This window comes from Chanodichthys erythropterus, chromosome 13 (assembly GCF_024489055.1).
Source record: "Chanodichthys erythropterus isolate Z2021 chromosome 13, ASM2448905v1, whole genome shotgun sequence".
In the NCBI taxonomy this organism is placed as follows: domain Eukaryota; kingdom Metazoa; phylum Chordata; class Actinopteri; order Cypriniformes; family Xenocyprididae; genus Chanodichthys; species Chanodichthys erythropterus.
This window is the reverse complement of record NC_090233.1, coordinates 31,964,245-31,989,958: the sequence shown is the minus strand read 5'-3', so window position 1 is coordinate 31,989,958 and position 25,714 is coordinate 31,964,245. Positions and strand designations below refer to the sequence as shown.

Genomic DNA, 25,714 nt, shown 5'->3' with positions numbered 1-25,714 from the left:
CTCCCACTTCAAAGAGGTTTTTGGGAAACCTGCCTGGGATTCATCGATTGGTGAGCAATTATACCGTTTAAAATAAGGCTCTATGACTGTGAATGAATATGCTCTTCAGTTCAGAACACTCGCTGCCGCCAGTGGATTGAACGAGCGGTCCCTGCTAACCACTTATCAACAGGGATTGGATCCACGAGTGCGGTTGCATCTCGCTGCATCCATCGGGCTCGAACGCTTCATACAACTCTCCATTCGCTTCACCACTTGTATGCAGTCGTGTCTCAAAGAGCACCAGGGCCAGCCACTATTTACACCATCTCTCCGCCGACAAGAATCCGTCAGCCCCCAAGAACCAGCCAACGAGCCTATGCAACTGGAAAACCCGCATCTGACACTTACTGAACGGCAGAGGTGGCTGACCCAGAATCTGTGTTTATATTGTGGTTTACCTGGGCATTTCATCTCTGAATGTCCTGTTCGTCCTCCTCGTCCCATGGTGAGTGCCATCCTTCCTTCTATAAATACGTTGAAACCACTCACCACTATTGTAAACCTTACTGCTGCCGGTATTTCCATTCTAGTTAGTGTTGTCCTCGACTCTGTGTCAGGCGGCATTTTCATCTCTGGCGCCCTCTGCCGTCAGTTCAAGCTCAAGACGACAGCTACGCCATCCATCTACCAGATCCACTCAGTAACTGGAAGACCCCTCAGCCGAAGACGAGTGCGTTTCAGTGCCGGTCCAGTACATCTTCAAGTGGGCATCCTTCACGTTGAACAACAACATCTGCTGTTTCTGGAGGAATCCACCGCTGACGTCCTAGGATGCCCATGGTTGGAGCAGCATAACCCTGTTGTCATCTGGAGAACCGGCGAGATCCTGAAGTGGGGCGACAGCTGCTTTTCCGAACTGTTTCTCTGCTTTCCCTGTTCCATCCTCCCCACGTTCCGAAGATCTGTCAGTCTGTGCCACATCCATTGAAAACCCAGTAGAGAAACGTTCGGTGGACATCCCTCCATGTTACGCCCCCTTCACTGACGTTTTCTGCCCCAAATGAGCCTCCAAGGTGCCTCCACACCAGCCATGGGACTGTGCCATCGATCTGCTTCCGGGTGAGTCAGTGCCCCATGGGAGGATTTATCCCCTGTCCCTACCGGAGGAGAAGGCCATGAAGGATTACATCAAGGAGGCTCTAGCGCAAAGTTACATCCACCCATCTACTGACCCTGCTGCTTCCAGCTTGTTCGTGGCAAAAAAGGACGAAGGCTTACAGCCTTGCATAGACTACAGAGCACTCAACAAGATCACCGTGAAATTCCACTATCCACTTCCTCTCGTCCCAGCAGCGCTAGAACATCTCCATGGTGCCACTGTCTTCACCAAGTTGGACCTCCGCAGCGCATATAACCTCATCCGGATACGTGAGGGGGACGAGTGGAAGACAGCCTTCGTGGCCCCAACTGGACACTACGAGTACCTTGTCATGCCGTATGGACTTGTCATCGCCCCCTCCGTATTCCAGGATTTCATCCATGAGATGCTCCGGGAGTTTCTCCACATGTTCGTGAAGGTATATATCGACGACATCCTGATACTCCCGGCAGTGATGCGCGGGATGATCCAAAATGAGCGGGTGCCTGCGGTCATCCGCGGTCACCCGCGGTTACGAGTCATCCAAAAATATTTTTCATGATATTCGGGTCGCGGTCGGTCGGGTCGTTTGAAATAAATATGCCAATTAAACCTTTGTAATTTTCAGTTTTACTTAATAAAGGTTTCAGTTTTACTTTCATGGGTATTTGTGAACATTTATTTATGGTTATTGTAGCCTCAGTCTTTGGCTTAGCCTACCTGTTTTTGTTCGTCTAAAATGCGTTAATAAATACTTTTTTAACATATTCTATCCCTGCATTTTGTGCTTGTGAGAGCTTCAATTGGGCATTCACGTGGCGAAATAGCCAAGCCTACTAATACAAGTGAGAAATCCTTATTTACCTTTTGAATGTTGAGCGTTATTAACTTTTGAATAAATGCTGACGCGGGACAAAATGCCCGATTTCCCAACACGTTGAACTGAGCAATGAAATTGTACAATTTTAATAGGCTACGTTACTTTTAAACGCATATAGCTCAGTAATGTCAGTTTTATGTATTTTCTAAGAGGGGGCGGGATTTTTGTTGGGAAAGTCGGGGGAGACGCGCACTTCAATTAGACTGGATAAACACATGCAGCATCTTAATAAGAAAATGAAACGAAATAAATGAATAAATCAAGCCTTTATTACATAACACTACAACATTCAGAAAAAGAACAGTTTGCGCTCCTAAGGGCTTTCACACTTTTCCAAAAGTGGGCCTTCTCTCAGTTGACCTGCTGATTAGGCTAATTCTTTAAGCAGGGTCGAAACATAAACATCGCATTCATCAATAATATGCATCTGACAGCTGAAATGGAAAATGATGGGCCGCCTCAAGAACTGCCTGCTCTCGCCGCTGCACCTCTGAGGGCACCACGTCAGGTCCTGAAATATTTCTCTCCTCCACAGGCCGGATATTATTGGCCAGTGAGGCTGATGGGGGGTTCTTACGTCTATGGCCCAATGACGCTACAATGAGCATTTACTGCTTTAAAAAAAATGCGGGTCAGGAAGCGGGTCGGGTACAATATTTTCTTCTTTTTTTTTGCGGTCCGAGTTGCGGGCGGGTTAGTTGAAAACGTCGGTCGGGTGCGGGTTGTTTATACATTGACCCGCGCATCACTGACTCCCGGAGCATGGCCGAACATTGCCACCACATTGCAGAGGTCCTGCAACGCCTGAGAGAGTTCCACCTATTCCTCAAAGCAGAGAAGTGCTCGATCCTGCTGAAAATTCAGATTTGCCTTCACATGAATAAAATATATTTTAAAATTTTAAATTGTAATATTTCACAATATTTCTTCAAACAAGTAAACTGTCCCACACGAATAATGGCTATCCAATGCTTGAATGACATGCAAGTAATGTTGCATAATGAGGATCTGTTCAGAATATGGCATTTTACATGCATATAACAATGAATTAAGACATTCAGCTCCACATATTCCATTCCATACACAAAACACAGTGACAGTGACACTTAAAACACACTATCAATGGAAGAAAATACTCATAAGTTGTCACCACGTGACGCAAAGGGAACAATGAACACAACAATACAAGTGCAAGTAATTCAGTAAATAATGTCAAAAAGCTTGCTGACTGTATAAAAACAACAACAACAACAAAACAAAAAAACCATGGAAAACATGGTAAAATAAAGCAGGATTATCTTGTACAGGGATGGTCTTGTGTTTGTTTCCTGGAAACTAGAAACTTTCCTGTTTTTCCTTTTGATGGATGTCATTCTGTAAAGCCCTGAGCTTGTAAATCAATACTGCAATGTTTCAGTGCTGGATTTTGCTAATATCCATAGTGTTATACTGCAAGAGTCTGTCAGATACTCCAATAACTGCAGCCAGGGCTTAATGGAGTTTTATGAATTACACATTATGTGCATTATTTTTCTGTCACTTTTATTAAATTTGTATTTGCCTATTGCACTTTCAATGTTGTGTTTGTCAAGACAACCATTGTTCTTCATAAACAGCTTAGCCTCATAAACAGCATAACACACAAAAATGCTTGTTTATCTAAATATCCTATAGGAAGAGGTGTGACCACTCTTCAGACAGGACTAATTAATTGAATTGCTTTAACACAAATGCATTGTCTTTTTATAGTGCCACAAACTGATAGAAACAACAAAATCTTGGCAGTCAGTTAAAAATAAACTAGATTAAACTAGATTAAAGCTTTATTGAAATGAAGTTGCTTGCTCATGTACTGTCGCCCTGTCTGGTGGCAGCTCATTTATCTTCGTTAAATTTTCATCTAATATATCATTTTAATTTACAGTATCAAATTTCATTTTTGCAGCAGTGGTTGTTAATTGCCTAAATTAAATTTTGTGACCCAACTAAAGTGTGCATTATATTTTTATCAACCCAGCTCGAAAGAAAGTAAAAGAAGAGTGAAAAACAGATTGAAGGAGTAATGCAGACGTTTTGGCAGGGTATAAATTTCCTGGCACAACAAAGGTACTGTTCAACATGTCTCTTGTGGTTGTGTCAGTTTCTACAAATATACTAATATATCAAAGCTTTGTAGGAAGCTCATGTAGAGTCTCTTTAGCCTCTGCTACAGCTTTTGCGAGCCCGATCACACGAAAATGCGTATCAATAGTACAAGTGTGTAATCTCCTAGAATATATACGGCAAAATGAGTTTTGTATTATGTTTCGTATTATATGTACGAACCCCCCCCCCCCCATCCTACCCAAGAGCGTATCATATACACGCCATAAAGTGCGAATCATATGCACGCGAAAAACTGCGTACCATAAGCACGCCAAAACTGGCGTATATATTCTACGAGATTACACACTCGTACTATTTATACGCATTTTCATGTGGTCATGTTGGCTTTTGTAGTGACCACTAATGTACAGTAGTTTATATGTCAAATCATATATAGAGTTGCAAATAGGGCTGAAGAGCAAAATTTGAGTCCCTCCACCATAATTAGTAACTTAACTAGTAAATGACTTACTTTATACCCTTTATGTTCTGTGTAAGTCATTGAATTGTTTTAAACTCTGTCAAAGATACTGGGTCAGTTCACTGTCACCCCTCAATGACACCTATGAACACTGACAAATTCAGACACAAATGGCCTATTTTCTACAATTGTCTCCTCTGCCAAATAATAGGATGTGATGTCGATGCTGAGCAGAGATTTTGAAAACATTGTCTTTGGCAGATTGGACAGCCACTGAGGTGTTAAAACTGATTGTTTTGTGTTTATGTGGTGGGGGTGGGGGGTAAGACTCAGGACTGTCAAACAATGCAAAGCTTCACCTTCCTGTTAAAGTCAGTGACAACAGTTTGTTGTGTAGCAGTGTATACATCAAAACAGAAGGGCAGATAAAATCTCACTAATTGTGTTGTTGCTGTCAAGATCAGAAATATCTTTTGATTCTAGTAGTTTCAACTAGTAAGTGCTGAACAAAAATAAAACACGCACTTTTGTTTGTTTCATTGGGTTATCCAAGTAGTAGAATGTACTTGCATAGCTGGGAATAATTTATGCGAGTTTCTTTTTTGCTTTCTGAACACGTACATACGGAGACAGAGGTCCAAAAATCCTCAAGCTATCTGGATTGCAACCAGGGTCTAAAATCACATTCTTCAAGTGCCAAGAGAGTGTAATACTTTGCTTTGGCAAGTAAATAAAACAAAGTTCAGTGCCAGTTGATGTGATTTTATAAGAAATGGCAACATTACATGCTTTAAGATTGATAGTCTGCCCCCGTGATGTAAGTGATGAGAGCTATTCAAAACAAAGCAGTACAAACAGAAACACATACTCAGATCCTCACTTATTCTAGCAACTTTTATCTAGGATGCTTAAAGGCATTTTTCTCCAGAAGTCTGTTGCAACAAATGTGTAGAATATTCTTCACATTAAGCCTTTAAAAAAAAAGCAGACAAAATCATTTTTTTCTGGCATGTGCAGTTCATTGAGCAATAGAGATGTTGCAAGTGACATCCTGTGAGGTTTGTCCAAGAACGTGAATGGAAAAATGGCTAGTAAAATAAAATAACATTTACACTGCTGTTCAAAAGTTTGGGGTTGGTAAGATTTTTTTAAATGATTTTGAAAGAAGTCTCTTATGCTCACCAAGACTGCGGTTATTTGTTCAAAAGTACAGTAAAATCAGTAATATTGTAAAATATTATTGCAATTTAAAACTATAAATTGCGATGTTTTCTATTTATAAATGTTATAAAATGTAATTTATTCCTGGGATGACAAAGCTGAATTTTCAGCAACCATTATCCTTCAGAAATCATTCTGTATCATCATTTATAAATGATGCAGAGAAATTGCATTTAAAATACAATAATAATATTCAACAAAAAATTACATTTTAGTATTATCATATAACATCCACTTCAGCAAATAAAATGTGCCATGTGATTGACATTTTTGGCAACAAACAAGTGAAGGAGACATTAGCACGTTAAGTCACATGATGTCAAGGCTCAATTGTGAGTTCATTTTAGGAAATGCATATTAATTCAATTTAAAAAAAAATAATAATAATAACATGTACATCCAAATGTGTTTTCTGAAGTCATTTTTAATGCTCATTTTGTAAAATCAATAACTCAAAGACCAAAAAAAAATTTTTTTTTTAAATAAATATGTTCTGTGTAGCTTACACTATTGTTCAGCACTGGCAGGCAGTATAATAGCCTTTTTGCCTGTGTTTTACATTGATGTTAGTAAGTTTATAGAAGAGCTGTACCTTTTCCAGAAAGTATTTATGATAGTGACAGCAGTGCATCAGAAAATAAGGCCCTAATATACTTTTTAAAAAAATCAGAAGAATTAACTGAAAAAACAAAATTTGGCCAAAAAAAAGTTTTTTGGTGTGTTCGAAATGGCTTGCCAAAGCGAACTCTCAGGAAAAGTTTGCTCCAGCTGCAACGTACTACCATTGGTCTGTGACGATAACGTAATTGGAGGTGTGTGCTGAACTCTTCTGACTCATTTCGTCTGTTGAGTCCGTTGAGGTAAGATCTCCGCGGGTGAATATCTACTTTATAGTACAAAGTAGTGCTTCTGATGAAATGAGGCACTGACATTGTTTTAATGTTTGATACTGTAAAGCTGCTTGCTTAAAATCATTCTATTGAAAATGTCATATAAATAAACATGATGTGACTTTACTGGAGTGCTAATTTGCAGAGCTCATGCTAATATACCCATGTTTTTATAATCTGATGCTTTTCTTATGCTTTCTATAAAAAAATGCTGTTTTCTCATTTTTGTTGTTTATTTTGTTACTGAGAGGAAAGCGCACAGCACATATTTACAGTACATATTCATCAAAACGTTGCTTTCAGCAGTATGGGCGGCGTCAGATGTTTGATAACAGTAGCCTATATCGCTGCTCATGTATTTTAACTTCGTTTTAGCCCTAAACGAAGAACGAAAAAGAACTTCTCTGTATATCGGGGCCTTAAGACATGGTTTCCATACTTTCCAGGCAACGAAGTACAGTAGCATCTGAATTTGTGTCAAGTTTTGTATACTTTCACATGTGAGTTCCAAATGTAATATAGTAGCACAAGATGAAAATGAATGTTAATAAAGCTTTTTAATGTTTTTTGAAACACTAAGACCTTTTCACTAAATGCATTTGAATGAAGTTTCACACAATTTGCCAAAAATAATTTACCCTAATAGTTATAAATGACAGCACCCTAAAAAAGGTCAAAGGTCAGATGTAGAAAACTAATTTTGGAAAATGATTTTAACCTTAAATATAAGTAAAATATAACATCTTTTTTTTTTTTTTTCTAACTGTGATTTCATAATTAGTCCCATAGAGTGCTAATATGCTGATTTGCTGCTCAAGAAACATTTCTTCTTATTATAATTGTTAAAAACTTAATATTTAAGTTTCTGCTTAATATTTTTGTGGAAACCACAATACATTTTTCAGGATTCTTTGAAAAATAGAAAGTTCAAAACAACAGCATTTATTTGAAATAGAAATCTTTTGTAACAATGAAAAGCATTTACTGACACTTTTGATAATTTTGCTGAATAAAATGATTAATTAAAAAAAAAAAATCTTAATGACCCCAAACTTTGGAATGGTGGTGTATATATCTTAAAAATAAAAATAAAACAAAATAGAGTTTCAGGGCCACATAGAGAGTGTGATGAAAATGTGGATTAAAAAAAAAGTTGTCTCCTGCAACCTGCAGTGATTCTCTCCCCCAAGATTTAAGGGTGTTTCAAACAGAGCACAGAATTTCGCCCACTGACTAAAGCTTTATATAGCAATATACAGAATTTACTATCTTGTTCTTGGTTTCCAGATCTCTGCAGACTTACTAAACACACCACGCCAGCATATTTTGTTATTGCACTCAAATACAAAGTCTTCAATAATATAAGTGTCACAGATCCCTTGTTCCCCTGGACTCCATTTCCCAAGATCCTCCTGTTCTCCACACCTGCACCCACTTCCTCGTCATCTCCCCATCTTCACGGATCACTTGCACCTGGACTCTCTCATTAGCACACCCTTTATAATGCACTCACCCCCTGCACTCCTTGTCTGTCCTGAATGTTAGTTTGATGTGTTGATGTGTGTATCCTCGCTACTATTGTGAATAAACGCTCTACTTTGTGGATATCTGTTACCGACTCATCTCTACCACACCAGCACGTAACAGAAGGACAGACCCAAACCGCTGGATATCCACAAGCCAACAGATGGGGTTATTTCTGATTCCTGTGGCTCCAGCTCCCCCACAGCCTCTCACGCCGACATCAGCGGCTGACCAGCTCATCAGCATCTTCCAGGTGGGACGTTCGCTGGAGAGGTATGTGGAGGAGTTTGTTGAGTTGGCTTATTTGACAAACTGGTCGGATGCTCGGTTGATCGCCCTGTTTTTGGATGGACTGGACGAGGACACTATCCGTTTTGAAGAACCTGTCGATTATGTTTCCTTAACTGATGCTATAAATTTAGTTTTGTATTTAAATTGCTCCAATTTCTTGGTCCAAGAGGTTCAGGATATGTGTCCATCTCGTCCAGTTCCCCCGAAACAGAGGTGGCCAGGCCAGTTTGTCAAGCTCCATCTTCCTCCACATACCCCTCCAGGGAATGTTTCCCCCTGTGTCCTGCCGGGCCCACAAATCTCCTCTGGGCCCGGTACATCCAAAAGGAGGAAGAGGAAGAAGGGCGAGCGCTCTCCAGTCTCCTGCGAGCCAGTCTCTCCAGTCTCTCCAGAGCCCGCTCCAGTCTCTCCAGAGCCCGCTCCAGTCTCTCCAGAGCCCGCTCCAGTCTCTCCAGAGCCCGCTCCAGTCTCTCCAGAGCCCGCTCCTGTATCTCCAGAGCCCGCTCCTGTATCTCCAGAGCCCGCTCCTGTATCTCCAGAGCCCGCTCCTGTATCTCCAGAGCCCGCTCCAACCCTGTGCGAGCCGCCAGATCTGGACTGGCTTATTGACTTTTTTAACGAGCCCTCAGCTCCAGCCGCCGCCTACGAGCCCTCAGCTCCAGCCGCCGCCTACGAGCCCTCAGCTCCAGCCGCCGCCTACGAGCCCTCAGCTCCAGCCGCCGCCTACGAGCCCTCAGCTCCAGCCGCCGCCTACGAGCCCTCAGCTCCAGCCGCCGCCTACGAGCCCTCAGCTCCAGCCGCCGCCTACGAGCCCTCAGCTCCAGCCGCCGCCTACGAGCCCTCAGCTCCAGCCGCCGCCTACGAGCCCTCAGCTCCAGCCGCCGCCTACGAGCCCTCAGCTCCAGCCGCCGCCTACGAGCCCTCAGCTCCAGCCGCCGCCTACGAGCCTGCCGCTCCAGCCGCCGCCGCCGAGCCTGTCGCTCCAGCCTCCGCCGCCGAGCCAAGTTCTCCAGTCTCCGCCGCCGAGCCAAGTTCTCCAGTCTCCGCCGCCGAGCCAAGTTCTCCAGTCTCCGCCGCCGAGCCAAGTACTGCTGTCTCCCCCCCCGAGCCAAGTTCTCCCGGTCTCCGCCCCCGAGCCAAGTTCTCCAGTCTCCGCCGCCGAGCCAAGTTCTCCAGTCTCCGCCGCCGAGCCAAGTTCTCCAGTCTCCGCCGCCGAGCCAAGTTCTCCAGTCTCCGCCGCCGAGCCAAGTTCTCCAGTCTCCGCCGCCGAGCCCAGTTCTCCAGTCTCCGCCGCCGAGCCCAGTTCTCCAGTCTCCGCCGCCGAGCCAAGTTCTCCAGTCTCCGCCGCCGAGCCAAGTTCTCCAGTCTCCGCCGCCGAGCCAAGTTCTCCAGTCTCCGCCGCCGAGCCAAGTTCTCCCGTCTCCGCCGCCGAGCCAAGTTCTCCCGGCTCCGCCGCCGAGCCAAGTTCTCCCGTCTCCGCCGCCGAGCCAAGTTCTCCCGTCTCCGCCGCCGAGCCAAGTTCTCCAGTCTCCGCCGCCGAGCCAAGTTCTCCAGTCTCCGCCGCCGAGCCAAGTTCTCCAGTCTCCGCCGCCGAGCCAAGTTCTCCAGTCTCCGCCGCCAAACCAGCTCCATGCTCCTCCACCCACACATTGACTTTATTCCTTGGACTCCTCTATACGATCCTTAACCTCTCCAAGTATTTTTGGGGGGGGGGCCATGTCCCGGGGGTTGGGGGACATGTGGGCGCCACACATGTGGGTGGGCCTCTGAAGTGGCCTGCCAAGGCTCCTGACCCGCCGTGGCCTGCCAAGGCTCCTGACCCGCCGTGGCCTGCCAAGGCTCCTGACCCGCCGTGGCCTGCCAAGGCTCCTGACCCGCCGTGGCCTGCCAAGGCTCCTGACCCGCCGTGGCCTGCCAAGGCTCCTGACCCGCCGTGGCCTGCCAAGGCTCCTGACCCGCCGTGGCCTGCCAAGGCTCCCTGACCCGCCGTGGCCTGCCAAGGCTCCCTGACCCGCCGTGGCCTGCCAAGGCTCCTGACCCGCCGTGGCCTGCCAAGGCTCCTGACCCGCCGTGGCCTGCCAAGGCTCCTGACCCGCCGTGGCCTGCCAAGGCTCCTGACCCGCCGTGGCCTGCCAAGGCTCCTGACCCGCCGTGGCCTGCCAAGGCTCCTGACCCGCCATGGCTCATGGATCCGCCCTGGAGACCTCCACTCCAGTCCACTCATCCCCCGGCACCTGCATGAGGTCTCCAGGGCGCCCGCCCCCCCCTCCCGGTTATTCTATTTACGGCGCGAGGACGCGCCTACCGGGAGGGGGAGGTACTGTCACAGATCCCTTGTTCCCCTGGACTCCATTTCCCAAGATCCTCCTGTTCTCCACACCTGCACCCACTTCCTCGTCATCTCCCCATCTTCACGGATCACTTGCACCTGGACTCTCTCATTAGCACACCCTTTATAATGCACTCACCCCCTGCACTCCTTGTCTGTCCTGAATGTTAGTTTGATGTGTTGATGTGTGTATCCTCGCTACTATTGTGAATAAACGCTCTACTTTGTGGATATCTGTTACCGACTCATCTCTACCACACCAGCACGTAACAATAAGGGTTAGTTCACCAAAAAAGTAAATTTTCAGTCATTAATTACTTACCCTCATGTCGTTCCAAACCTGTAGGACTTTTTTCATCTTTGGAACAAAAATTAAGATATTTTAGATGAAATCCAAGAGCTTTCTGACCTCCCTATAGACAGCAACGTAATAACCAATTTCAAGGCCCAGAAACATAGTAAATCACAGACATCATTAAAATAGTCCATGTGACTACAGTGGTTCTACGGCGAGAATATGAAAATACAAAACAAAAATAACAACTTTATTCAACAATTTCTTCTCTTCCCTGTCAGTCTCCTATGCTGTTCACGTTGTAAACACAGTGCAGTGATTCCGGGTTCTACGTCAGAACGCTGGCTCATTATTGGCCAGCTCCTGCGTCAGCATCACACGCATGCATCGTGGTGCTCACATGTACAGCGTCAACCAATACCGATCCTGCGTTCTGATGTAGAACCTGGAAGTGCTGCGCTGTTTTTACAGCAAATTAATGACAAATGTAATTTTTGGGGTGAACTAACCCTTTAAATTACTATTCCATTTCCTGTTCTGTTTTGTTTCTTCAGAGGTGCCACCTAGTCCAGTGAAAACACCCTCCTCAGAAACTTCACCTGTGAGCTCGACCCGTCAACACCGGGATTCTGATCGCTACTGTCAGCTGTGTAATGCTTGGTTCAACAACCCCGGAATGGCACAACAACACTACGATGGCAAAAAGCACAAGAAGAACGCAGCACGTGCAGACCTGCTGGAACAACTAGGGAAGACTTTAGACATGGGAGAGATGAAAGGTACAGACTTTTAAACCCTGTCTTAATTGCGGTTTATGGCTGCATGATTACTTTTGCTGTAAGTTCATTACATGCTGAGGCACTGAACTGAATGATAGAAGATTTGTATTGGTCTACCGTGTAGATCTTTGGTGGATATGAGAATGTTGATGATAATGGCCAGTGCAGCCGACTAGAAATGTATTGGTTATGTGAAATTACATACTGGGCCCTATTTTAACGATCTAAACGCAAAGTGTGAAGCGCAGGTGCACTCAGGGCGTGTCCAAATCCACTTTTGCTATTTTAACGACGGAAAAACGGTCCGTGCGCCGAAGCGCATTTTTGAAATGGGTTGTCCCTATTCTCTTAATGAGTAATGGGCGTAACGTTCAATAAACCAATCAGAGTGTCATCTCCCCTTCCCTTTAAGAGCGAGATGCGCTCGCGCCATGGCGGATTGCTATTTACATGCCGGAATTTGTTGGCGGAAAAGCTGAACGCTTTTCAAGCGAAGAAACTGATCTGCTCGTGCGCGAAGTTAAAGCGCGCGAGCAGATCATCTACGGGACAAGCAGGATATAACATTATATATATTATATAATTATATATTATATAACATATAACATTATAAAATACACTGACTCATTAAACACACCGATTCAACTGAGGAGTTCAACGAGTGATGTTTTGCTGAAATTACCTGTTAAGTGGCGAGTCAATCTTTCAGTCGTCTGCGTTGGATGCAGGCTTTCAAATAGCTCCGCGCGATCAGTCAGTTAATATGTGTGTGTATTGGCACGATTGTTCAATTAATTAGCCAGTTTCGTTCATCATTATAAGTAAGGGAGACCGGGTATAGTTGTAACACGGGGAGAGTTGTAACACTACCAATTCCACGAATCAGGGATAAGATAGGAGTCATGTGACAGTTTCAGTCTCATCAGGCTTCCTTTACGATCCCACACGGAGGTTTTCCAGTCTGTGTTGCTATCTCTCCTGAAGCTACAGCAGAAAATCTAATTCTGAGGTTAGAAAGTAAAAAAAAAAAAAAACAAGATAATATTTTGTTTAGTACTTCTACCATTGTAGATAATGTTGTATGAGTTATATCAGGTCAAACTGTAGTTTATCTTGTAAAGAATCGTGTATCAACCTCCTGCCAATTTCAAAGCACCATGCTAATACAGCTAGCTAAACAATGGGTGACAGTGGCGGGGTAGGTTGTAACACGTGTTTTAACTCCCTGAGGTCTGAAAACGCGCTGCCGCGTTTTGCAGGTTTTTTTCACATTGCAGCAAAACAGACTCTGTCATTTTTTGTCATAGAGACATAAGTAATACATCAATTGAAACTATAGAATATCTCCTTTTATTTGTATACACTCAGAGTAAAAACAAAATGTTGTGCTTTTTGTAAAATAAAGAAAACTAACATGATGCGTGATCTCTCGTCTCCCTCTGAACGAAGTCCAATCTGATAGTTCTCAGAAAATGAACTGTAACTTAGTGAATACTACTCATACACTCCCCATATTCACACATATTTTATTGTTGCAGCCATTCATTTAAAATAAAACGGTTGTTGTGGCATATCACTTGGAGTACCCTTAGTTTTTGTGCATTTTGTCTAGCTGTTACAACTTACCCCAGTATGTGTTACAACCTACCCCAGTAGTGGGGTATGTTGTAACAAAGGACCACCTTGTATTTGTCATCATCTCACAAAGTCTGTGACATAGTTGAATAAATTTAAATTGTTGCCATTTGTAGTAGACAAATGTGGGTACTTTGCCTAAAAGTTTCAGACGTGTATAGCCTAAAAAAAAAGGTAGTTTTAGGTGCTGAAGAAAAAAGTGTTACAACCATACCCGGTCTCCCCTAGTAATAGGCTGAATTGAAAATAGGTATCCTAATTCTAATACACACAATGACTATTCATCATTACATTTTTATATTTATGTAGCCTACACAATAATATTCGTTTACACTGTAATCCTTTTGTTTTTAATATTTGGCATGTTTGTGTGATGTGCATCCCTCTGTGTTATAAGCAAAGTCAACGCGCACTGTGGACGCGCCCAGAGGTGCAGTTTCTACCAACGCGCTCTAACAAAAAAATATTGCGCCACTGACTTTAGACCAGGTTTGAGTTGGTCTATGGCGCAGTCTATTTTCAGCTCCTTAAAATAGCAATGCGCCGGCAATGCGCCTGAACACACCTCTTTTTTAGACCAGCACGCCCATGGGCGCACTAACTGGCGCAAATGCATTTACTAATTTAAGGACGTGGAACGGGAAAACGCGAACGGCGCCGGACGCAAACTAGCAAACACACTTGTGCTGCGCCTTGCGTCGCATTGCGCCGGGTGTATTATAGGGCCCACTGTGTCATATAATTAGGTTTGAAATGACTAGGTATGTTGCCGTTATGGTAATTGAAGTTCATGGAGAAATGGGTTGAATGCAAATATTTTCCATGTGGTTTTTGTAAACTCATTCTTAGTTTGTTTGACTTTGCTGAATTGTTATATATTTCATTGAAATGGTCCACCCCATAAATATACCCAGTGAGGTCCAAAAGTCTGAGACTAGTGGTGTAGTTTTTTTGTAGTGAGTATATACTGTGATTACCGCCCCCATCCCCCCCCCCCCCCCCCCCCCAGCCTCATAACCGTCCCAGAGTGACACCCCATAAGCACCACCACACTCACTAATGCATATAGTATGCAAATGATCTAAGCTACATGTAATTGAGAGCATTCTGAAAGACTTCTTATGTGTGTCTTAACAACGTCAATGTATTATAAGCAACACAAGACTTTATGGCCAATGACATTTACAGCTGGAGAGACTGGACTGATTTTCTATTGTTTATTGTCAATCACCATCTAACTCAGCCAGTTAAGATCTACATTTAGCCTTAGATGTTATATGAATATGAACCAAATTTTCAATGCACATTTAAGAGGGCAAGTTGAAACTATTATTAACAATAATGAAAAGATGAAGCTTATCAGTATGTCACAATATCACCATGTTTGGACTTTTGTTTTCTGTTTTGCACCATTTCCTGCCAGTCTGTCATCATAGTTATGCATTTCGATTCACAAGCTTGCAATTCAATTCGATATCAGTTATTTTGGATATATTGTATATCAGGTAGAGTAACGTTACATGGCAAATTTTGGCAGACTAATGCTGTAAAATATACTTGGGAATCGGCTTAATATTGAAGGTTAAAATGAACTGATTTAAAACTGAAATTACACTTAAAGAAAATTTTATAATAATAAAGTTATTTATTAATAACTAATAACTAAATTTAAAATTATTTCTATTCTAATTCATTTTTTTTAAATATAAACATTTAAATGGTGGCTGTCAACTTGATGGATTTATTCAAACATGCATTATATATAATTCATATTTAATATGGTGCATATATTTAGCTAAATGCTCCTCTCTAAAGTAAATTTTTCTAGCTGACTAACGAGTTTATGGTCACTGAATATGTTTGTTCTGAGGTAGGCTAAATGTGACGTTACATGACATTGTTTACAAGCTGTTTTATTAACGTCTTTCCACGGTTAAAACACTCCATGTTCTCCAGCATGATTTGAAAATGATCCAAAGAGCATCTTTATTAGAAGCAAGAACATCTGACCATCTGTACAGTGTCACCTGATCAATGTCACAAATTTATTTTGACCTAGAAGTAGTGCAGAAGCTGAAGTATTTTGTAATCATTTTTACATTATGTTATTTTTTGTTGTTTAGGTTTTTTTGTATTAAGTTTCAGTATTATGGATTTTTTTTTCTCTTTTTTTTTTAAGACATGTCATGCAGCACAGAAATTTCACAAATGTCAGCTTATTTTCCTATGATGCTGTGATGTCTTCAAAAGTAACTGCATTTCTCTTGAAGGAATTCAGGAGTTGTGTGACTTTTTATATGACCTCTTTGTTACTCATAGAATGAGAGCTCAATGTCAAACTGTGAGGTCACAAACCTCTGTTGCTCATGTTATATTTCACTGTTTTTTTTTTTTCTTTTTCATTATTGAAGGCTATTCCCAGCTCAGAGCAATAGTTGGTGCCATGGGGCTTACTTTCTTGATAGATTAATGAAACCGCTCACATAATACAATAAAACTTCCTCTCAGTGTGTCTTTTACTTCCCTTGCCTCATCTCCAGCCTAGGCTCCAAGAGAATAAAAGCAATAGGTTTGTGCATCCAGAGACTCCGATACAGGCTATTAATTTCGGAAAGATGAAGAGTGTGATCTCCCATTGTCTCATGGCTCACATTATGTCAATAACAATTACAAATAAATTTTCTCTCAGCTGAGCGAGAGAGTCCAGGCCAGCGGTCACTGCTGCAAGGGCTTCCACCGCCTAGCAGAACTATTAAGTAACATGGGATGTTTCCACTCATTAGAGCTAAAGGACTCACTTCGGTACAGATCAAAGCTTTTGAGAGACTGCCGCTGTGAGACTGAGCTGATGTTGGGTTTAGTTTGCTTGGACTGAACGTTATCCCCAGCTTAGAGTGATGGATTGTGGATTCAGAGCATCCTTGTTAATGGAAGACACACTGGAGGCTTGGCCAGGCTCATAGTGACTATTACTTTGACTCTGTCAGCACAAGATTAAAATAGAAAACAATTAGGTTGAGTGCTGAATGAGAAAATAAACAAGACATTTTACATCTTTAAAAGAGACCTATTATGCCCCTTTTAACAGGATGTAAAATATGTCTCTGATGTCCTCAGAGTGTGTATGTGAAGTTTTAGCTCAAAATTGCCATTTGCCTTTTTGGGGGTATCCCTTTAAATGCAAATGAGCTGGTGCTCCCGGCCCCCTTTCAAGAAGAGGGGAGAGCTTCAAGAGCTCAACAACAACAAAATAGGACAATCTCACGCACTAAAAAATGTCAGACTTCAAAGGGCGTTCATGCAATTTTTAACTAGGAAACTTGTATTTGCGATAATTCTGATAGCACATGAGGGCAGCATCAGTGAAAACAGGCAGAGACAGTGGTAGCTTTAGCAACATTTGCTGTACAGAGTGCCAACAAGCTCTTTCAGAAAGGCAGTTTGGAAGGACTCATGATATATGACGTGTGATACTTTGTCTGGATCTTTATTTTGAAGTGTTGGTATTGACCCATCTTTCAGAATCAACCTGGGTCTACGCTATTAGGGCAGATCGTCGCCGGCTGTGGGTGGGGCTTGTACATACGATGACATCATCATAGGGGGGAATCTGAATCAGCTCATTTGAATAGACTGCTTTTGATTTATGGGAATTATAAAAACATGAGTGAGTGTTTTTTTACCACTAGAAGCTGGTTGTTCTCACACAATGCAGACAAACATCGGTCTTCAAACACCTTATAAAAGTGAAATTTGCATAATAGGTCCCTTTTAGGAAAAGAAGATATTCCCACTTCCCAATATCACATAGTGAACAGATTTAATTTATACCTGTACATTGTTATATGTACAATAGGCAATACTTTACAGTGGGGGAGCTTTAAAGGGTTAGTTCACCCAAAAATGAAAATTTTGTCATTAATTACTCACCCTCATGCCGTTTCACACCCATAAGACCTTCGTACATCTTCGGATCACAAATTAAAATATGTTTGATCAAATCCGATGGCTCAGTGAGGCCTGCATTGACGGCAAGTTCATTTACACTTTCAATCGCCCAGAAAGCTACATATTTAAAACAGTTCATGTGACTACAGTGGTTCAACCGTAATGTTATGAAGCAATGAGAATACTTTTTGTGCGCCAAAAAAAAACAAAATAAAGACTTTATTTAGTGATGGCCGATTTCAAAACACTGCTTCATGAAGCTTCGACGCTTTACGAATCTTTTGTTTCCAATCAGTGGTTCGGAGCACGTATCAAACTACCAAAGTTACGTGATGCAGGCCTCAATGGCCATCAGATTTCATCAAAAATATCTTGATTTGTGTTCCGAAGATGAACGAAGGTCTTATGGGTGTGAAAACGACATGATGGTGAGTAATAAATGACAGAATTTTCTTGTTTGCATGAACTAACCCTTTAACTGTAAGTAATTGTTGCTCTATTTATCTCAAAACTTTAATTTAATTTTCCCACATTTATCCAGCCAATTTCATTTTTAAAATATTAAAGAAATATTTAGAGCACATTTATTCTAAAACAGCAAAGAGGTTGGGAAAATTGATCAAACTCTTAAAACATGGACTAAAAAGAAAATCATAACAGATAGTGTTTGTGCATGTGAGGCACTTTCACAGTTGTATCAAATGTCGGCTTATACACTGTCCCATTTTCTTTAGTCTTTGTGGGTCCAGTAGAAGTAAATGGGGAAAGTAGTATTACATACAATCCTTTCTGCTCAGACCGATTATTATCATTCTTATTATTATTATTTAGACTACAGTAAATTTGAGTTCAGTTAGGTTTTTTTTTCAATAATACTTTTATTCAGCAGGGATACATTAAATTGATCAAAAGTTACAGTAAAGACATTTATATTGTTTCAAACGCATTTCAAATAATACTGTTCTTCAGAACTTTCTATTCATCAAATGATCATGTGACACTAAAGAGTGAAGTAATGACTCCTGAACATTCAGCTTTGCCATCACAGATTAATCAATAGAGAAAACTTCTGCAATAATATGTAACAAAAATACAGTAAAAACAGTAATATTGATAAAATCAATGCAGCCTTTGTAAGCATGAGACTTCTTGCAAAAACATTAAAATCTTACTGGCCCCAAAAGTTTGAACAGTAGGTGAAAGTTTTGAGTAAATGTTAAAATGTCAAGTGACCAAGACAATCTGCTGATTCAGATTGTCAGAATTTCACCCAGAATAGTTTTTCCTTCTACCTTTTTTTTTGTCCCGGAAAATCCTTTACATTTGTATTTGGTGACTTGCAACTTCTTTCAGTTGAAATTGGTGATGGTGTTACAGCCATCCGCAGCCTCCTCTATTCATCTATTTGTCTTAGTTATTTCTGATTCTTTCGGTTTGCGTTCATTATCACAAACGGTCGTTTGTGCATCAGGCAGGCCTGGACCAAAGTGGACCTGTAGGAATAGCCAGTCAGTATTCTGCACCACAACTGATCGTTCATATACATTTCCTCTTCACTGGATTAAGGAGGGAAAAATGGATAGGCCAAACCATCTCTGCAATTTTCCCCTCGGCTGCCCGTTCTCACTGTCTGCTCTGCAAGGTCTCCCACTAATGTCACCTAGTCATTACTCCAGCCAGGAAATGTCAGCACCGACACCGTAGCGTTCGGTAGTACGCCTCTGATGGCTTCTCTCCAACGTGATTATCAATTAGTAATGATGTGGCAAATCACCCTAACGGCCAGAGAGAGAGCGAGGGAGAGAGTAAGAGAGAGTGTTATTTGGCAGAGAGGGAAATGTTTCAGGAGAACTTGCTGCCTAATTCATCGGGCTGGGAGCTGCTGGTGGCAGGCTCATCTTTCACATAAAGTGTTAACACCTACAACACTTGCCTCTGTCTCTCTTTCAGTATCCATCCCATGTTTTTTTTTTCTCCTCCTGTCTGCTTGCCTTAGACTTTTCTGCCTTTTCTCTCTTTGCATATATCTGTCCCGGGCATCCTTTGAGTGTTGTCTGATGTTCAGAGCATCAGAGAGGGAGGCAGCAGTCACACTTTGAAGACTGCAACATCATGAAATATTCATAGATTTTCTGTTGAGCACTATGTCTGTGTGGTTTCTCATGAATGTGTGTGTGTGTGTCTGTGAGTGCATGGCACGTTTTCTCTTCCTGCGGCTTTGAATTGCAGCACCTCTCTATTTAAAGTACACAAAGGGAGGGCTACCCGTTACTTCTGTGTTCTGCAGGTTTTAAGAAGGGTAAACATCAAGGTGTTCTCCTGCATTGTAGAAAAGGGGCCACTATCCAGATGGTGTACTCCATCAGGGTGCAAGTTGAACATTATGACAAATAAAGTATTTTACAACTATGAACTTTAACTGCATGCAGATTAAAGTAAGTTGATAATATAATAAGTTGATAATGCATAGAATTTTGGAGTCCTGGCTTCTTCGTAACTAGCAAGCATGGTGTAATGATTAAAAGATATTTAAAAATAATGGCAATAAATACATAGAAGTCATTTAATACATGTGATATTCAATCACTGATTGAAATAAATTTATTTCAGTCAGATGGGTAAAATAAGTTGACTCGAGTATAGATAAATAAATATAATATGTACGCATTCACCAAAAATCCATTGCAATCAGTTAATACATGATCTATGAAATATCTATCTATCTATCTATCTATCTATCTATCTATCTATCTATCTATCTATCTATCTATCTATCTATCTATCTATCTATCTATCTATCTATCTATCTATCTATCTATCTATCTATCTATCTATCTATCTATCTATCTCCTCCTTTCAAGTTTTATTTTCATTTCATCCTTGGTGGCTTTTTAGGACCCAATTTTGTTTGTACAGATATATTCAGCGCACAGAAATGTTCCCTGCTCTGGGACTAAACTACATCAGTACACTGAGGTATTTGTGGTTTGCGGTAATAGGTGTCTAAAGCCTGTCAAATTTTAGTTTTTCTGCAGTGAACTGAAGAGCAGACCTCATTTTCTGTCTCTTCTTTTGCTTTTCACTCTGAGTCATTTTCCTCATGTACGCGTGTGTAGTTGCTATTTTCACCCTCACATTCATCCAGCCCATCCTTTTAACACTTAACACTGAACAAAACCCCAGCTCATTAGAGGGCCAATCCATAGTCATTTTGAAGGAGAGGCAGCAAATGGGGATTATTTTCCTCTTTCACAACACTCTGATAGACAGTGGAGGAAGCCCTTGTGGTTTGAGCCATCATTGCAATGTGTTGGAATTATGCATAGTGGCCTTTTTCTTTTTTTTCCCCAAAGCAATCTGTCTCACACAGCTATCATGTTGCAGTTTTCATGCTGAAAACATTTGATGTTTTCAAAATATAAGTTACTGCAAAAAAATATTTACAGTATTTATTCTATATTGCTGTATTTATTCAACACTGCAAAGCAGCAACATTCCACAAAACCTTACAATGTGAAACATCAAACTGAGCAATATTTTCAACAAAACAGCATGGTAACTTGCTTTTCATCATGTTTTAGGCAGTTCTTTTGTTATTGCTATATATTTAGCAATGCAATGACTGGAATGAATGCTGAAAACTGGACTCTAGTTAAAGGGTTATTTCACCCAAAAACCCACTTTATCAATCAAGTCTGCTTAGCTGTCCTCATTACAACGAAGAATGCTGATATAATGCAAACTGAAATGATTTCAGAAGTGATTATAGCTCTTTTCTCAAGTTTCTTTTAGTGTCATCACCAAGCCAATCAGGCAGTGCCTTTGACAAGTTCCATATACCCAAACACTGTCCTGCTGGTTAATTGGAAAGACAAGATTGGATATAATTTGGCTCGTCTGGTAATCAGCATCTTCACTCCGAAGGACTGCGCAATTACGTTTTTCTTGCTTCTGTCTATGATTGGTCTCACGTGCCACTCTGAAACAGATCGAGGAGCATTGGTGGATTTTGCATTTTCATGCTAAGTTCACTGTTAGCTGTATTCTCTTAGTCTTTGTTGAAATTATACTTTCGCTATCGGTAAGACGTTAGCTGCTTTTTCTAAAATGATTTTGTCAAGTCTTTACATTATTTTTGCAGTACATTATTTTTGTAGCTGTCTTGGAAAGATATCTAATTAAAGACATACCAGCATGCACAAAGTTTTTTTTTTAATTATTATTATTGTTTTAATTTAAATAATTCATCCAAAAATAAAATTGGTAAATAGACTGTAGCATGCATATTACTAGGATATTGGCTGTTTTTTAGTACTTGTAAAGCACATATTAATGCTTCATTCTGCTTGACCATATTCTACATCCCTTAATCCTACCCAATACCTAAATGTATTAATACCTAAAGTATTAATAAGCAGTAATTAGGAGTTTGTGGCAAAAGTCATTAGTTAATAGTTGGTTACTCACCCTCGTGTCACACTTTCTTCTGTGGAACAAAAAAGAAAATATTTTTAAAAACATTTTACATTTTTTACACTTTCAAAATATAAAAAAGAAAGCCATACAGGTAAATGATGACTGAATTTTATATTTTGAGTAAACTATACAGAATAAGGTGCTTTTACCACATAATTGAGGTACTGTAATTATTAGTATTTGAATATAATCAGGTAAGACACTAATTGAATTATGTTGTGTTATATTTGCACTGCTAAATATGGGCACTAGCCGTGGGCTTTTTCAATTTGATATGGTTGATGTTTTTTTCTGCAGCAGAAGTGAATCAACATTTGCTGAATTACCCACCACTTAGATGCCATCTGCCTGTCGCTGTACAAATATGGGCATATTTTTCTCATTCATTGTTGTTTAGCATATTTTTGTCTATATTTAAATCCACACAGCAGAGCTAATGACAAATTGATTGAGGCAAAAACATTGTTCATTCACAATAAAAACATGCTGATTCAAGCCTGTCGGACAGGTTACAGCTTGATAATGTGCTGATCATGACAGGATGTTTTGAATTTGACCTCTGCCCTTATGCTCATGCATGAATCATTGCCCATGTACAATGATGTAATTAGAATCTTCAGAATCTGTTCTTATTTCTCCCTATAATCATATGCTTGGGTTTCCTGGCTCAGTGAGAGAGTCAAAGTGAGGTCTGTACTGTACCATCAGGCAGGCAGATGCCTGAAGGTAAAAATAGATGAACCAGTGTTGAACCAAGTTCATAAATGATCAACTTGCCAGAGAGCTTGTGTGTGTGTGTGTGTGTGTGTGTGTGTGTGTGTGTGTGTGTGTGTGTGTGTGTGTGTGTGTGTGTGTGTGTGTGTGTGTGTGTGTGTGTGTATGTGTTATATATATATATATATGTATATATATATATATAATATATATAATATGAGCTGCTGCACTCTGGCTAAGAGGGCGGAGCTTCACAAGCTGATTCTCCAGTGTCAGGAGTCAGTCAGGACGCAGAAACTGCGAATATATGCTGCATGGAGATAGAACAGGTATAGTTTAGTTTAATTACAGTTATAACTTTTATTGTCTTCTTGCTTTTATCCACTATATTAGTACAAGCCTGTTTACCAATGAGTTTTATAAAGTTTATTGTACTTAACACAAAATATGAAGCGGAAATCACTGAAAGAGCGGGTGTGCATTAAAATATTATCCATAATCTCTCTCTCTCTCTCCTTTGCATTATCATTAACATACATAGTGAAGTACACAGAAACACTCGTTACAACTAACAGTAAACAAATATATAAAGACCTTATGCCTTTTCAGGTGGTGCTTAATAAACACGTAAACTTTGTTGGTAAACTTTGTAAATCAACTCTGATGAACTGTAATAAAGTGCTCTCTCCTTCATTACTGCCATATCCAGTATCACTCTGGAGACTGTAAGCTGGATCAGAACAGTTTGTACTCATATATCCTTGAGTAACAAATTTTTAGCACAAGCTCTGTTTTGTATTGTCCCTTTGTATTGAAATTTGAGTTGAGGGAGCATTTTCCTTAAAAAAACTAAATGAATCCACCTCGTCTTCAGTTGCTCAGATTTGGAGAGCTATGTGGATTACTCCATCCAGCTTTAGAACACCTAAAAACTCAGGAAACGTTCTCGTCAGTGCAGCAATGTCAGACTGTGCAAGTGGCTGTGAACGCGCTCAGGGCAGTTTTATGTTAAAACGGCAGTGCCTGTCAACATTTGTGGGCGGGGCCTGTGGCTAATGTGATGCCACACTGCCAGGGATCTAGAAACGGCTTGTTTTGAGACACTGCTTATGATTTATGGGGATTAAAAAAAGGAGTGGGTGGATTTTTATCATTATTGGGTGGCTGTGTACACACACTGCCAACACACATTTATGTCCAAACATCATGCAAAAGTGAATTTTGCATAATAGGTCCCCATTCAATTTTGTCGGCTGCAGACCCAAGTTTGGTTTGAAGACAAAAAACATACTAAGCCCAATGTTCTCTCACCATTCCTGATTTCTAACATGCACTCACCACATTCGCCATGGTATTGCAGCTTTCAGAGCATAAACGAAAGCCGTATGTTATTACATCATCTCTGGGAGCTTTCAAATGTAATTTTGCAAGCTTATTTTGTCCATTAGATCAAAATATCTGGAAAAAAACCCCCATATATTTACACACCCATAGACCCTCCTCTCGAAGAAATGAGGACAGAATGTCTCCCTTGTCTACTTGTGATCCGATTAGTCAAAACGCATCTTAATACCAGGTGGAAACAGGGCCTGTGTGTGTGTGTGTGCGTGTGTATGTATGTATAGCTACACTCTTAGAGTGTAATGGTTAGTGACTAATAGTCTAACTATTATTCCAACTAGTTTAAGTTTGATAAACTATAGGATCGACAGATGGGGATCTTAGTAAGCATGTCCCAGGGCATGTCTCAATTCAGTGGTGTTATGATCCCTGACAAGACGAAAAGCCTGAGGTGATAATATCCCTGAAGGCATCATTAAACTTTATTGTGCCCAAGGAATTCTGCAAGCTGTTGGTTCTATTCGATCTACTTCACATTTTTATTCTGAATAATATTATCAGCCAAATGGTCAAAATGTAATGTATAGAAAAATGCTTTTCTTTCTACATTTCTATTTAAGTGAGTTGGTGTATTGTGTCTATATAACAAGCTGTGAAACAAGAAAAGCAAAGAAGCAACATTTAAACTCAGGTAATTTTTTCCACTTGTGGTTCTTCTATTCCCATTCAGAAGATGTTCTGTGCTAACAGTAATAAATCTGAGACAAGGGCGACAAAGATGAGAGAGACTTCATAGGAGTTACGTGCTGGTTGACTCTTCATTGCTCATGTTCTGTGAGCAGTGCGACTTGCGGAACGGATGGCTAACATTGATGGATGCCTGAGCGGTGCTCCATTATTTCACCTTTTCAAAAAGCGTTTGAGAGGCGGCTTGTCAAAAGGCCAGCTGGGAGTCACCACAAGCTACACGGTTCCACCACATCCTCTCAATGTCAGTATCCAAGAGTCTGTGTGTGTGTGTGTGTGTGTGTGTGTGTGTGTGTGTGTGTGTGTGTGTGTGTGTGTGTGTGTGTGTGTGTGTGTGTGTGTGTGTGTGTGTGTGTGTGTGTGTGTGTGTGTGTGTGTGTGTGTGTGTGTGTGTGTGTGTGTGTGTGTGTGGAGAATAAGGATAAAATACACACAGACTGTAAACATAGTTGTGAATATGGCCATCAGAATTACAAACAGAATTCTGCAGAACCCCACCCCCCCAAAAAAAGAAAAAAAGTTAAGAAAATGCAATAAAAAATCTGCAGATTCTTTATGGGCCATCCGACTGAGAGGCCCATCCAACTGTAGGCACATTGTACAAATGTTAAACTGCTGAAGTCAAAAAATATTTTGTTTATGACCATGTATCTAGGTGCATTAAAAAGTTGTGGAGGGAAAGGACATTTTTTTGCTGTGCTTTTCAGTTTCACTGTTGCTGATATGATTAGCAACTTTTAAAAACTCCTGCTGGCTGCCCAGTGGCAGAAATAATCAGACTCTTGGGTATAACAGAGACAGGCACAAGTAAGGCTTTGTTCCTGGTCTGTCAGTGTCAGGTTTTTTGGCCAACCTGCTGTAATGCACAAGTGCATATCAACAGAGGCAGCACACTCTAGATGTATGAGAATGGGTAAAATTAAGCATGATGATGAATCAACAGTAAGATATTAATTTC

At 41.0% G+C, this 25,714-nt stretch overlaps 1 protein-coding gene across 2 annotated transcripts in view; it reads left to right on the top strand.

The window, feature by feature from the left end:
• The window catches only part of zmat4a (zinc finger, matrin-type 4a), a 114,386-nt gene that overhangs the window by 67,675 nt on the left and 20,997 nt on the right, over positions 1–25,714 (top strand). For both annotated transcript variants that reach the window (XM_067407321.1, XM_067407319.1), the window contains exon 5: positions 11,671–11,895. In XM_067407321.1, coding sequence (XP_067263422.1) covers positions 11,671–11,895 — 225 coding nt within the window. The remainder of the gene's footprint in view (positions 1–11,670; positions 11,896–25,714) is intronic.